General features: G+C 42.8%; 1 protein-coding gene across 11 annotated transcripts in view; it reads left to right on the top strand.

The window, feature by feature from the left end:
• Positions 1-15047, top strand: part of RNF216 (ring finger protein 216) — a 114091-nt gene that overhangs the window by 34280 nt on the left and 64764 nt on the right. For all 11 annotated transcript variants that reach the window (XR_005585463.1, XM_039491421.1, XM_039491411.1 and 8 more), the window contains 9 exons: positions 2314-2390; positions 4020-4122; positions 4937-5101; positions 6331-6445; positions 6758-6897; positions 8232-8282; positions 9420-9557; positions 11139-11287; positions 11840-11918. Coding sequence is in view for 10 of the 11 variants with exons in the window: in XM_039491421.1 (XP_039347355.1) it covers positions 2314-2390; positions 4020-4122; positions 4937-5101; positions 6331-6445; positions 6758-6897; positions 8232-8282; positions 9420-9557; positions 11139-11287; positions 11840-11918 (1017 nt within the window). In the remaining variant the exon portion in view is untranslated. The remainder of the gene's footprint in view (positions 1-2313; positions 2391-4019; positions 4123-4936; positions 5102-6330; positions 6446-6757; positions 6898-8231; positions 8283-9419; positions 9558-11138; positions 11288-11839; positions 11919-15047) is intronic.

Here is a 15047-nt window from a genome sequence, read left to right as displayed (position 1 = left end):
CCTCTGCATTCAGATTAAGTAACTTTCTCCTTCATCCTGCGTAGGCTAAGCTGGAGGGGTGAGGGTGTCATTCAGAACACAGGAGATGCAAGCTCCCTGTGCTCATTTCTGGTGCCTCACCCTGGCACGGCCTGCAGCCCCCCAGATCTGCAGTTGTAGGGAAAGTCCAGGCCAGTGGGGGCTGCGGGAAGCGGCTCGGCCCGAGGGATGTGCTTGCTGCCCTTCCCGCAGCCCCCATTGGCCTGGAGCGGTGAACTGTGGCCAGTGGGAGCCGCGATCGGCCGAACCTGCGGACGCGGCAGGTAGACAAACCGTCCTGGCCCGCCAGGGGCTTTCCCTGAACGAGCGGTGGATTGACTTTGAGAACTACTGCTCTAGGGCTTTTCAAACAAAATGCCACCAGAAATTTTTAACATGGGCAAACGTATTTTTCCCTAGCCTTGTTCTTGGAGACGCTGAACTATTTTCTAAAATGCTCAGCCAGAGACAGACGCCTGACATGTAGATTTCATTTCAAACAGTTTTACAAGGTTTCATAAGCTACTGAAAACAGAGTCATACAATGGGAAGTCTCAGGTAACTTTAGGGAAAGGTGGGACTGGTAGGGTTGCCTATAACAACATAAAATCATGACACTAACTTGATACTGGAAAACCATCCTTTGCTTGTAGCTTTATATTCCTTCCCCCACCCTTTTTCTGTGTTGTCTTCTACGATTGTAAGCCCTTCAGGACACTTATGGTCGTCTACTCCATGTGTGCAATGCCTAGTGGAATGGAGCGGTCATCTAAGCTCTGCAACGATAACAGATTGTGCTATAATCTGGAGGCAGAAATACTCCTTATCCTCTGGCATATTTTAATCTCTCCTCATATGGAAGCTGTTCAGTAACCCTAATCACTTTTGTTGCCCTTCTCTGTACCATTTCCAATTCTAATGTATCTTTTTTGAGATGAGGTGAACATAAGAACAGCCATACTGGGTTGGACCGAAGGTCCATCTAGCCCAATATCCTGTCTTCGACAGTGGCCAATGCCAGGTACCCTAGAAGGAATTAACAGAACAGGTAATCATCAAGCAATCTATCCCCTGTCGCCCTTTCCCAGCTTCCGGCAAACCAGAACTGAATGCAGTACTCAGGATCTGAGTGTACTATGGATTTATATAGTGGCATTATGATGAGACAGAAAATATCTATCCCTTTCCTAATAGTTTCTAACATTGTTAGCTTTTTTTGACTGCTGCTCTACATTGAGTTTCAGAGAACTATTCACAATGACTTCAGGATCTATCCTGAGTGGTAACAGCTAATTTAAATCCCATCATTTTGTATGTATAGTTGGGATTGTGTTTTCCCACGTGCATTACTTTAGATTTATCAACACTGAATTTCTTCTTCCATTTTGTTGCCCAGTCACACAGTTTTGTGAGATCCCTTTGTGCTTCTTCACAGTTTGCTTTGGGCTTAACTTTGGACATAACAAAGTTGACTTTTGTTCTTGAACTACTACGTTTTTTGACAGTCTTGCAAGTCAAAATGCTGTATGTGATCAGGTTTACACTCCCTGTCCCTCCAGGGATAGGGTGGTGCCTTTTGTAAGAAGAATGCTGGAAAAGGTTGTACAAAAACTATAAGAAATGTTCGGTCTTCTCAGTTCTGGTTTATCTTATCTCTGACAGACACCTGGGTGCTTGGAGTGGACTCTTTTTACTGATTGTGTTTCAGAGTGTGGCGAGTCTTAGCAGAAAAGATTAAACTACTTAGGACAGGAAACTATTGAACAATAAAAAGCAACAGTGAATCCTGTGGCACCTTTAAGACTAACAGATGTATTGGAGCTTAAGCTTTCGTGGGTGAATACCCACTTCGTCATACGCATCATGGTACTCACCCACAAAAGCTTATGCTCCAGTACATCTGTTAGTCTTAAAGGTGCCACAGGACTCTCAGTCTGGTTCTGTAAAAAGCAACAACACGGCTACCCCTCTGATATTGAACAATAGCTACACTTGCTTCATAGAACCTTCCTTCAGTACCACCCCCAAGTGTGTCCAACGGTAGCTGGCCTAAGCTCTTATGCCGGTGGGTGGGTGGGTGTGGTGAGTAGATACTGAATGGGGGAACCTGAATTCTGTAGTTGCCACTCTCCAGGCTGGTTAAGCTTAAATTTTCTCATAGAAGATGCTCTGACACCTGAAGGAGGGGACATGCTAGCTAAGCTATATATATTCTGTTCCTACTTTTATTGCTGCTAGGTTTTTTCTGTGACTTTAATTTCCAATATAACAAGCCTTTTGCTTTTCCCACCATAGGAAGCAAGATTCCCAGATGTGAGGAAGGAGTATGTTGAGGAATTAATTCACATCAAGAACTGCTATGACCTAAATGTGTAAGTACAGAGCTGAGAGTCAGAGCTTTTCACTGAGCAGTAAATTGGTTAATGGGACTGTTTACTCATGAAATAATAAACAAGTTGGCTACAGTCATTGTCCTGACCCTAATCACATTGCTTCAAAATGTGCCAGGGAGGAAGTCTGCATTGACATGAGTGTCTAGAAGCACAGATCCTTCCTTAATCATAACAGAATCCTTCTTGAAAACAAAGCCCCCCTTCTCCCTTTTGTCGTCCCCCCCCACCCCCCCCGACAGTGTCCCAGCTCAGCAAAACCGGCTGCCATTATGTTCTAGCTCCACCACCTTTATTCTTGGTAACATGAAAAATACTCTGCCTTCAGCTTTCCAATTTGTTCAAATCTTTCTGTGTTGCAGCTAGAGTTGTTTCATTACTAGTAAACTTCTAGAAAAATGCAAGTATGTGTATAGGCGGCAATAAAGCACAGAGATGACTTTTTTTTTTTTTTGTAAAGCATTGTTCAAAGGAGACTGAATTATTCCAGAATGGCTAAAGCTCTCTTGCTACATTAGAGTTCTGATTCACAGTCCCCTGCTCTGATCATTACAACCCATTTCCTCTGTAGATATAGATTCTGATATTTCCTCCTCACAGCTCTGGCAGCGTATATGCCCTGATGAGCTGTTTGCCCTGGCCTTTTCTGAGCAGAAGCTTTTAGTTAAGCTAAACTGAAACGTTTGCATCTGCCAAATTCGTGATCACTAATAGTAGGACCTCTGCTGCATTGGACTTGGAGTGAAGTACATTGTTTATTTTTAAAACAAACAAAAAAATTTTTAAATATGACTTAAACAGTTGTAGCTAAACCAGTTCCTAATGTGGTCTAGACCGTGCCTGTGAGACTTAAACCATATTGTAGTGAAACCCATATTCAGAGCTTTGCACCCTACGTTCAAACCGAGTTTAAACACGGTTTCTTCTCTGTTTCTGTGTGAGGATAGATGGAGTGTGGAGGATTTAACTAAGATTTGAAACAACTCTCCAGGTTGGAAAGGCTGGTGCGGGGCCAGTGCAACACCTTGTGCTCTTGGATTTCTTTGATCTTAAAATAAAACTTTCGAAAGATGTTTTGTTCTAGCTGAAACAGCAACCACTGGGTTTGAGCTAGTGCTGCATGCATGACGGCTCTTACTCTTTCCTATTCAATCTCTGTACTGTTAGTTCTACAATGAAGCACACGTTTAAAAAGTAGTAAATGTTTATTTGAAGTCAACAATGATTTGAAATGCACCCAAAGAAGGTGCCTAGTTTAACATGGCCACTTTTCTGACCATGGCTGCCCTTAAATATAGTGAGGTAAGTCATATTTGCCATCTCCTTTCTGATATGGAAATAATTGATGTTGCTAACTCATCTGTGTGAACTGAACTTCAGGGTCAAGTAAAAGAATGATCAAATGTTTGAACAATAAATAAAAGCGAGCGATTTGTCTTTCAAGCCTTCCTGGCTGTAGTTTACTCTAACCTGAAATGCCGCCTTTTAGCCTATGACGCCCAGCTGTAGCATATCCACAGGGCTTCTTAACTTGAAGAAGCTAAAATTTAAAGGAATGTATGCAGGGATGTGGACTTGCAAACCCACAAGTAACTACATTTATCTTTGCAGACTTTGTAATTTTCTTCTGGAAAATCCAGATTATCCAAAGAAGGAAGGCAGAGTGGTTTTAAATCCCAATAGCAGCCTGCTCGCCAGCCAAGATGAGACAAAGGCAAGTGAGAAGTGTCTTCATATTTAATATGCATCCCAGCAAACACAGTCCATTTGGGCTGCTTTCAGCATAAGCTTTTCCTTTCAGTACATGTTTGTACACGATGCCTAGTGCAATGGGGCCCTGATATGGGGTCCTTTAGTGTATTGTAATTCTATCAAAAGCGTGCTTGTAAAATGACTTCCACAGGACTTTTTTCTACTGGGTCTTGTGCATCCCTAGTTCCTGCCAGTTTTTTCCTTCAAATGTACCGTACAAGACTGCATCACATGCAATCTCCTTCAATCAAGGAGAAATGGAAAGCACCCTGACCCCTTCAATCCTCTCGAGTAGGTAATTGATATTAATATGGAATGCTTCTGTGTACCCAGCTCCTTGGAGCATGAAGTAGTCTGAAATTCTAATCTGATTCTCCATGTGGCATTGGAGCACTGCCATTCAGTCACTAGACTGGCTAGCTGCTTCAGTGTATTTCCCGACTTTATTTCCGTCAAAAGTAGCTGGAAGGGTTCCTTTTCTCCCCACTGGTTACTTTCGTTTTATTTAAGTAGATCTCAAATGGTTATACAGGGGCCAGACAGCATAGATATTCAGTCTCATGCTCTTGAGAACACAGCAAATCTTAATCCTACTCAGATGAACCCACTCATCATTAGACTAACCTAATTCTACACACACTGTGCACATTCTCAGAACAGTCAGTTTAGTTCTGGGTGGTCTTGCCAATGTTTGCTCATCACTGCTGAAAGAGGAAATTCTTTTTATTTTTAAAAGGTCAGGCTTGCATTAACTCCTGTCTTAATTTTCTCTCCAGGTGCCTAAAGTGGACTACTTTGACTTTTCCAAACTTGCCCCGCTTGACCAACGATGCTTTATCCAAGCAGCTGACCTCCTTATGGCCGACTTCAAAATGCTGAGCAGTCAGGACATCAAGTGGGCACTACATGAACTCAAGGGACACTATGCAATCACACGAAAGGTTCTTCAGTCAGATTCTGTTTTTCTTTCCAAGACTGCCTTTCTCTGGTGCTGGAAGGGGGCAGCCTGGTGCCTTTGTTTATTTTCACCATCTGCTAGTATTAAAAATGCTCCTTTACTTGGAGTGCAATTGATCTTCAGATCACTGGCTGGTAGGAAATGGCTGATTTTGTGAAATGTCTGAAGCATCCTGTCTTGCTGCTGATGTTATGCTTCTCCCAGAATACAGAGTTATGGGGTGTGCTGGCTAGTTAGTGGCAATTACAGCATATCCCGAGGAACATTCCAGGCCTCACGGCCAAAAGGAGGTGTAATTGCCAGCAAAGCCTATTCTAACCAAATCTTAAGACAAAAACATGTCAGTTTTATACAAACATAATGGAGTGTCACCTCCTAAATTAAATGAGTAACAAGCAGATGTGATCGGACCCTTATGTAACTTACAGCTGATGTGTGAGATCCCTCTCTCCTCACTCATTCTTTTTCTAATCACCTGAGTTACAAAGAATTGGTCGAGGCTACTGAGCCATTCTGCCTCCCCCCCGCCCCCTTAGATTTAGCTTGCACGGTAGTTTCTTTTTAGAAGAATATCCATGTAGCAAAACTGCAGAGCAACTCAAAGAAAGTGAGTTCAAGGGGTGATACGTTTAGTTTAGTTTAGTCTAAGTTATTGCTGGGTAGTGACCATTTTTTCCCCTGAAACTGTTAATCCTTTCCCCCCCTATCTAATACCACAACACTGAAATATAACTAAACACCTCACCTCTCAGACTAGTTTAAATGCTTAGTAGAAAAGTTTTGCATGATCTGGCCCTAAAACCTTCACAGATTACCTGCAAAAACATCCTTCAGAATGTATTACAGACTGTACCCACTACTTTCTGCGTACTGGCATTGCAGCATTATAGATAGCACTTTAGGGGTTGTTGTATATCATTCCACTGTGTCTGAACAATAAAGCACTCTGTTTCCAACTCGATGTGATCTCCCCATGTCTCTTAGGTGGGAGGATGAGTAAAGGATAGAAAAGCAGACTTATTTCTGAGGCTTTTGTTTCCTTGTCTTCAAGTCAGGCCTGAAGGCCCTGTGAATTTGTAGTGCTTTAATGGACACACGCTCACTCTCTTCTTTTTTTCTTGCAAAGAGTAGTGTAGGCTTATCTGGAGTGGTTGTGTTAATGTCCCTCTTTTCTTGTTTCTTTTTTTTTATTTGTTTGGGGTTTGTTTAAAGGCCTTTTCTGATGCCCTCAAAAAATGGCAGGAGCTGTCTCCTGAAAACAGTGGGAAGCGAAAAAGGAGGAAAGAAATGAACCAGTTTTCCTACATTGATTTCAAATTTGAGCAAGGTAAGTGGCAGATGGTGTTTATGGTAGTCTGTGTGCATCTTGCGAGCAGAGCTTACCCACCACAGAAGGAACCACTGTTAGAGGTTTCAGAGTCAGAGCACCTACTCTTTCTTCCACTGTCTTGTATAGATGTGACGATATGGTATTCTTCATGAATAAAGAACATGTCTTTTTGATACAGTGTTGCTTCTGAGCTCCTGAAGTTGTATAATGAGTAGTGGTCTGTCATGTCCCAGGTATAGATGAGGAAACATCCTGAGCTTTGTTCTCACTGCCCAGTCCCTTCTCATCCTGCTTCTAATCCTGCTTTAGGTGACGTGAAAATTGAGAAGCGGATGTTCTTCTTGGAGAACAAGAGACGGCACTACAGGTCCTATGATAGACTCTCGCTTCTCCCACCCGTGCAACTGGAGCAGGAGTTCTATGAACAGAAAATTAAAGAGATGGCAGAGGTGAGACTGTCATGAACTGCCCTCATTGTCCGTCGGGTCGGTCTGTCTGTCTCCTGCAGAAATACAAATACCTGAACAAAATGTTGAATATCTATCAATTCTCCCTCCTCCCAGTTCCCATTCATGACTTAGATATGAGCTGTGGTTTGGCGCCTTGCTAGCAACTTATTCAGAGCTTACTACATGCGTAGGCAGCTAACTACCATTTCTGCCTAGAGAAATCTCCCCGCAGCTCACATTTTCACTTGATTTGGGATGCTTAGCTGGAGTTAAAATGCCATTCTGGACCCTCCTTAATCCAGGGAGAGGTGTGGTTGGATTTTGTTCCTTGAGTTCTAGGACTGCTCATTCTCTGCCCCAGTAAGCTTTAAACCTCCTCCTCTGTTTGGCAGTAACATCCCTTCTTTCATCACAATACTAATGGTAAGATTTCCTTTGGAGTTTAATACAGCTCTATAACTAGCAAGCATGGTCTCTGTTGTGTCTACAAGGCAATCTGTCTACCCACTTCACCTTCTGTAGGCTACACATACTATGCAGAACTCCTCTCTCTACCTACATTGAAACTAAAAGCAGAACCTAAACTCAAGTCTGCCAAAGCAGAACCCTGCCACCCATTACTACAAACTGCCTCTGCAGCTCAGATTCTAGGAAAGGACTGAGTTTATAGCTTAATACTGACTTGTTGGGGAAAGAATTGCTTTAAAAACTTTATATAAATTGATGATGATCCTTCTAAAAACAAGGTTGATGCTCTCAATCATCTCTGTAAAGGCCCTTGACTCTGGTATCTGTGCCGCACATTGGGTCTGCAAAAGCCTGAATTTGTTGACTGTCTGGAATTTAGTTCATAGCAGTAGTGGGTTGAAGAGCAGAGCCTTTGGCCTGGCCTACACTAGGGGGTGGGGGGTCGATGTAAGATACGCTATTCCCGTAGCTGAAGTTGTGTAGCTGAAGTCGACGTATCTTATTTCGACTTACCTCCCATCCTCACGGTGCGGGAACGACGGCCCCGTCAACTCTGTGCCCGCCACTCGCCCTGGTGGAGTTCCAGAGTCAACGGGAGCGCGTTCGGGGATCGATATATATATATCGCGTCTAGATGAGACGCGATATATATCGATCCCCGATAGATCGCTACCCGCCGATCTGGCGGGACCCTTGAATAGCTTGATGGGTAACTGAAATTGGAATGATAGGTTGAGCAGTTTGTGGGCAGCCCATCATGTGTAACATACTTCTGATTCTTAAATCTTAAGATTACATAAAAGTATTTAGCTATTGGAATGGAGTGTTATAAGTTCTAGAATTACAAGTGCACATGTCTTTTTCAGCATGCAGACTTCCTTCTTGCCCTGCAGATGAACGAGGAGCAGTATCAGAAGGTCAGTAGCTCTATCACCTGATCTTTGTAATGTGTTCGCATTTACTCCCTTATTTCTAAGCTGACTTGGTCTGGCTCCTCACATACTCCATTCATTTGCTGTAGGATTGTTTTGCTGAGCTGGCAGAACCCCTATAGAGTGTGTGTGTGGCTGGCTGGCTGGCTGGCTTTTAGAAAAGGTTATCAACAGCTGAGTCCTGGAAGGCAGTATTGATGCACGTAATGATCTGTAGTATCTCATTTGGTTGCTGCTCATAACTTGATTGGCCAGTGCCAGCACCGCAGTAGGTTAGTATCAGGGTTGCCATTGCTACGCACATTATGGCAGTTTAAAACAGATGTGCTATTCTTGGAGAGGCTTCTTTTCCATTTACGGTGGAGGCTTGTTAGAAATCTGAAAACTAAGCCTTTCCATTTCAATTAAGAGAGATGATAGTTGGCGTTCTATTCAGCAGCCATAGGTTACCTTTTTCCTTTCAATAACCGTTACCTTTAAGCTTTGGCGTTCATATTGGTCTTTATAAGGAAGGGAACATGCTTAGTTCCATCAGTGCCATCGTATCCCAGACAGGAACTGTGCAAGCTTCCCTGCCTCTACAGCTGTGCTGCCAATGCACCATATTCCTGACCTGTGATATGGATAAATATCCTTTGGGGTGGTAGTAGGCCACTAAACTTGAATCCTAGTCTCCAAATGTGAATGGTACATTCTGTCCCCTTCCTCCCCTCTCGTGATACTTTTATTCTTCTGTAGTTCAAATCCCCTAATTCTTAACACTTAGGCAGACTAGCAAATACATCAAACCATGCATGGGTTTGGTAATTGGCTACAGTGATAGCTTGTCCTATATCGCAGTCTGTTTAGAGAGTGGTTAGAAGCTCCGTTTTTTAACTTTCTTGGGGAATTTAAACTCTAAACAAAGCAACTATTTGACTGTTACAAACTGTAGCTACTCTTACTTGTTAGAAATGCTCATGCCACTTTCAGCTTATTGGGAGTCTCAGACTGGGTGGTAAGGTTGTCTCTCAACTGCACATGCTAATTTTATGGGGGTCTCATTTATATATTTCCAATAGCCTATCGCTGTAGTTACTTGGGTTGGATGGTGGGGGAATTAATCTTTTTAATGGGTTGCAGGATGGTCAGATGATCGAGTGTCGCTGTTGCTATGGGGAATTCGCGTTTGAGGAACTGACGCAGTGTGCAGATGGTCACTTGTTCTGTAAGGAGTGCCTAATCAAATATGCTCAGGAGGCAGTCTTTGGCTCTGGGAAGGTAAGCGTCCCAACAAGAGAATGAAAGGTGGATAGAAGAATCATGTGTAAGTTCATGTAATCAATAATGTGAAGTATGTGGTATAACTGCACTTCTTGTGAAGTGTTCCATCGTGTGGAACACACTCAGACTTTAGTAGCAAAAAAACAAATTTGTCTTGCCTTCCTGCAGATAGTTAACAACTGCGTACAGGGATCTTTGTCATTGAATTGAATAGCTCCTTAATAGTGCTAAATGCACAAAAACTGTTAATGTATGGTTAAGGTTACATAGTTACGCAAGCGGAATTAAGGTTCTCGTAGCAACATTTTACCCAAAAGTGTGCAGTTGCCCATATCAATAGCCAGGCTCAATGGGGTGAGTAAAAGAAAGATGATGTTTTCACTTTCTTCCTACGTCTTCGCTTCCAAACCAGAGCCGGAACCTGGTTTTGCACAATGGGGTAGGTTGGTGGCTGGGACTCAAGATTTGAACTCTGAGGTGGAAGTTTTCAAGCTGTGGGGTGAGCCCTCCTAATGGGGCATGGAGGGATATTGGTGGGGGGAGGGTGGGGGGGGCGGTGATCTGCAATGCCAAGTGGCTCGGACTTCCGCCTCTGCAGTGGGGCTCGGGTTCCGGCACTCGGGGAGCGCCGCTTCCACCCCGACTCACCTCTTTCTTTTTTTTTTCTTTTTTTTGTCTGGGTTGTAGGGGGTACAACCAAAAATTATAATTCAAAGGGGGGCTCAGCTTAAAAAGTTTGCAAACTGCTGCCCTGAGGCATGCAGGGAGTGAAGACGCGGGAGATTTTCCTGTGTAGTGTTCCAATTCCATTTTTTTGTTTAGCTTTTAAATATCTATACATCGATAGATATTAGTACACCTCTACCCCGATATAACGCGACCCGATATAACACGGATTCGGATATAACGCGGTAAAGCAGTGCTCCGGGGGGGGGTTCCGCTGCGCACTCCGGCAGATCAAAGCAAGTTCGATATAATGCAGTTTCACCTATAACGCAGTAAGATTTTTTTGGCTCCCGAGGACAGCGTTATATTGGGGTAGAGGTGTATGTACCATGTCTCGTGATGCAGCTTGAAGTGGAGGAACTGAAATGTAGTGGTATAGCAACACTAATGCATAGTTAAACGTCAGTGACTTCAAAAGAAGTCCACACAGGGTTGTGATTTGGTTGTGACAGCAAAAATATACACTTAGCAGGCTTTGTTTTATGAGCTAATGTCACTGTTCTGTTTATAAGGTAGAAATATTTCAAAATATTTGAAAAGGGTGAACTCTGCCGTTAGTGAGCTACCTTCTGTGGGAAAATGGCCACTGCACAAAATGACTGACCATGTTTGATAGCTAAGTGTTTACATGGTATATGGCACTTGTCTGATATATTATCTGTTCCCCTTCCACCTCTGCACATATGTAGACATCTGCTGTGGTCACATTTGAAATGTCAGTTTCAATAACAACATTTTCTTTGTTTTAGACCACTCAGTTCTGTTGAATCAACCTTGATTCAGTAGAATTGAGTGGTGCCTTACGTTTTACGAACTTTCATTGTCTCTTCTTCTCTTCCCTCACCAATGTAGTCAGAGCTCAGCTGCATGGAAGGGAGCTGCACATGTTCATTCCCGACCAGTGAGCTGGAGAAGGTACTCCCAGAGAACATCCTGTGTAAATACTATGAGCGGAAAGCTGAGGAAGAGGTGGCTGCTGCCTGTGCAGATGAGCTAGTCAGGTAAGTTTCCCAGCGTGTCAAAGTGGGTTAATACTGTGAGATAGATGAACGAGTGGTAGTTCGACAGCTAGTGTTACAGTAGATTCTGGTTCTATAGCCCAAAACGTTAGCTGGCTTGGTAATAGAAGGCAGCTGGATTTTTTTTTTTTAATTATTAAAGGCTGTCTGTAACTGAGGCATCTGACTTTTACCCCTGAATATTTTTATTAATAAAAGCTAGCTTTCTTTGGTAGGTAGAAACAGATCAGAATCAATAGAGCGTTGCACCCCTTGTGGTTTGTCAGCTCTGCACTAATCCTTTGTGTGAAATAGTCTAGAAGCAGCACCAAGCACATGATCTTTAGGACACACAGAAGGATTGCAATCAGAGAGCTGTAGGAAGAGAAAGGGCAGTACTGAGATCATTGAATCTTTTCTTTGATAGACAGGCCTTAGCTGGCCATCTTGTTAATGGGCGTGTGGATTTGTTACAACAGGGTTACAGAATACAGCATGTTAATGTTGTCTTTTTTTTTTTATTTTTTTTTTATTATTTATTTTTTTGCACTGTAGATGTCCTTTCTGTAACTTCCCTGCACTCCTGGACAATGATGTGAAGCGGTTCAGCTGTCCCAATCCTCGCTGCAGGAAGGTAAAGGGCTGATATTTACCTGGTCGTCTCTTTCAGAGTTCTGAGGTATAGCGCTTGAGGGCTGCTCTGTTTTGCTAGCAGTATGAAATGTGCATGTGACACGGGTTTGGTGGAGGGATAGAATTCTTGCCAAGGTGGCTTGTTGGTCTTCTGTTAAGGCACGTGACTAAACGCAGGACTGCATTTCAGGGTACTGTTAATACAGACATGGTTAAATCCTGCTCTGTGCGCTCCACTTAGGCGATGGGTGCACAGTAATGTGTCTCGACTCTTAAGCACATGTTTAAAATGGACTTGTAATCGGGTCTTTTTAAAATGTCATTTGGCTTTTATGACCGTTCTAACTGTAATGAAACTTTAAGAGAACTGGGGAAAACAAATTCCATAATAGAATGACACTTTCTGTTGTTGCTGCATGTCACCACTCTGGGTCCAGACTTTGTAAGTAGTGCCAGAAAGTCACCATCTATAGGGTTTACATGAAATCTGTACACTCAAAGGACTGGGTATTTACATACTCATCACAAAAGCCACTAATCTGCACCCTTGTTGCCATCTCAGCAGAGGGCTTAGCCACTGAATGGATCCTGGAGAGTGAGCCACCTTTTCAGCCATGGAGGTAGTCTCACCAGGTCAAAAGAGGTACATTGGCAGAGCAGAATGGGGAAACCTTGAACTGCCACAGCTTGTGCTGCATCTGCTCTGTAGAGAAATAGGATTTAGTTTCTTCTAGAGACTTTGAGTGCTAAATGGACGTAGAATCTTGATGGTAGGACTCAATTCTAATTTTTTTCTCAGAGTGTCTTCTAACTCACTGGTGCCAGTGAATTAAGACCTAAGCTCTAATACCTAATGAGTCTTGCTCAACTTAAGCCACAATATCAGGGACTCCTATGGAATGGTCTGTATCACAGAAGCTCCTGTCTTAAATGAATCATGCTCATGCTTGTAGCCACTGAGTGTTCTTAATTCTAAATTTTATGTGGCCATTTGCCTAGGATGAGAAGTAATCATCTTGTACTGGAAGTCTCATTTTATTTTTTTGGAGTAACTTGTATTGCTAAGAATAGATAACTACATTATTGTCAGCACTGTGAAGCTGAGAGCAAGACTAGCCTGATGAAGGATCAGCAGTTGCTTTTTGGATTCTGGCACTACAGACCCACTGAACTAATGTCAGCCGGTACTGCTAGCCCAAGAGAAAACAACAGCATCCAATCACGTGGGCTAAGGAAGGCTGAGAACCACTAGGTGGCACCAGTGACTTGTGCACAATCAACCAGTTTTTAAAACTGCATGCTAAAAGAACAGAACCCTCCCTTTTTTTTTTAAGTGAACCATACAGGTCAATCCCAGGGGTTACAGCAAGTAAGTAGAATTCAGAGTTTAAATATTTGAAGAATATTACAGAATTCTAAAATGTTGGGTATTCGTTTCAGACCGTAAAGTTATGGCATGAAGGAATGGCAGGGTGTTCAGGTTGATCAGTGCTTCAAATGCACTATCCTTTTGTTTGGTTGGCTCTTCTGATATCACAATATTTCAGGCTAACTTGCCAGTACTTAAAACAGGGACTGGATTTCCACCATATCAACAGCTTGTATTGGTGCATTAGCCAGAGGTTTATGGGGCTGATCAGGATTTTTAGAAGATTACTTTAAAAGAAACAATTTTGGGCTTAATAGGAAGAATCAATATGTTTCTTGAAATGGGAGGACTTGTCCATGCTTTGTAGCTGTGCTTGCAATGATTTCCCCAAGTTCCATCAATCTTGTGTCTTTCCATGACGGGGATTTTACCAGTTAATGTCCCCATTTGCAGGAAGCTTTTTTTTTTTTTAGTGGGGAGCATAAAGGGTTAGTATGGGGATGTGGGGTGATGCAGGAGTGCAGTGGATGTTCGATATCGGAAGGGCTGCAGAGACTCAACAGTGGTGCCTCCAGCAAGTTACGACAGCTGGCTCTGGAATCCCTCCTTGGCTGGAAGGACTTTGGCTGCATTGAAGAATGTAAAGTGAGGGGAAGTCTAAAGTGAAATGGTAGGGGTGAAATGAGAGCCTTGTGGTTTCAGCAGAGGGGCCACAGGATCCTTGTGAGGGGGCAGGGACTGGCAAACCAGATGGTGGTCCCATAGCGTTTTCATACTCTCTCAGCCTCTCTGGTCTCAGTTCCAGGGTTCACACTGGTGGTGTTTGGCTTCTCCCAAAACTTCCCCTAAAATCTTGTAGAGTGGTGGCTGGTTCACATTTGTGCCAAAAGTATATCTGCACCCTTAAAGAGTTGAAAGCATTACCCCTTGGCTGTGTGCTTCATCCAGCCTGAGGCATGCAGGCATCATGCCAGACACTCTGCTGGGCTACTGCTTGTGCATCTCTCGCACATGATCAGTCCTCAGCCGCTGAGATGTAACCAGTCTTAACATCAGCAATGGGCAGAACTGCCAGTTAGAGGGAGGCATTGCCAATCGCCTACAATAACTACTGAATAGGTGTGTAATGAGCAGGGATCCTAGCTTTCTGTGATGATAAAATTGTGATTTTAAAAAAACATAAAAATCAGTGTTTTTCCGTGATTAAAATGAAATGAACTTTAGTTTCCCTGGTCACAATATATAGGTATCAGTTAAACATAATATTTTATTGATACCTTTTTAAGCATGTCTGAAGCCTACCAATGCCATCAATCATTATAATGAAATAAAATTAATAGAATGATCCCGTCACAGTGCGTTGTCTCTTTACTGTTGTCAATGACTCTGCTGTTTCAGCCTCGTTTTCATTTCTTTTCATTCAGTTTGTGTAGTGCTTTCCACGTGTTGTAGAGTTGTCTGCCTTTGAACGTAATCTACATAATCTTCCTGCATAGAGTACAGAATAGCACATTACTTATCAGTATGAAATTTGACCTTGCTAAACTCAGTGACACGGTCTTTAGGGGTGATTTTTAAAGTGTTTTGCCATCATTACATAACTTTAATTACTCATAGCTGGAGGCTGAAGTGAAATTTGAGATGCATTATAACACGATCCCCCTATATGCTGTTGAGTAACTGCTATATGCCAGAAGCAGTTTATTGGAGTATGTTTTTAGCTATGTATATTTAAAGCACTTTCAGAAATCAACCACAAGA

The sequence above is a fragment of the Mauremys reevesii genome, linkage group 10 (assembly GCF_016161935.1).
Source record: "Mauremys reevesii isolate NIE-2019 linkage group 10, ASM1616193v1, whole genome shotgun sequence".
Lineage (NCBI taxonomy): Eukaryota > Metazoa > Chordata > Testudines > Geoemydidae > Mauremys > Mauremys reevesii.
Note: the sequence above shows the minus strand (reverse complement) of the source record. Positions and strands in the feature narration are given on the sequence as shown.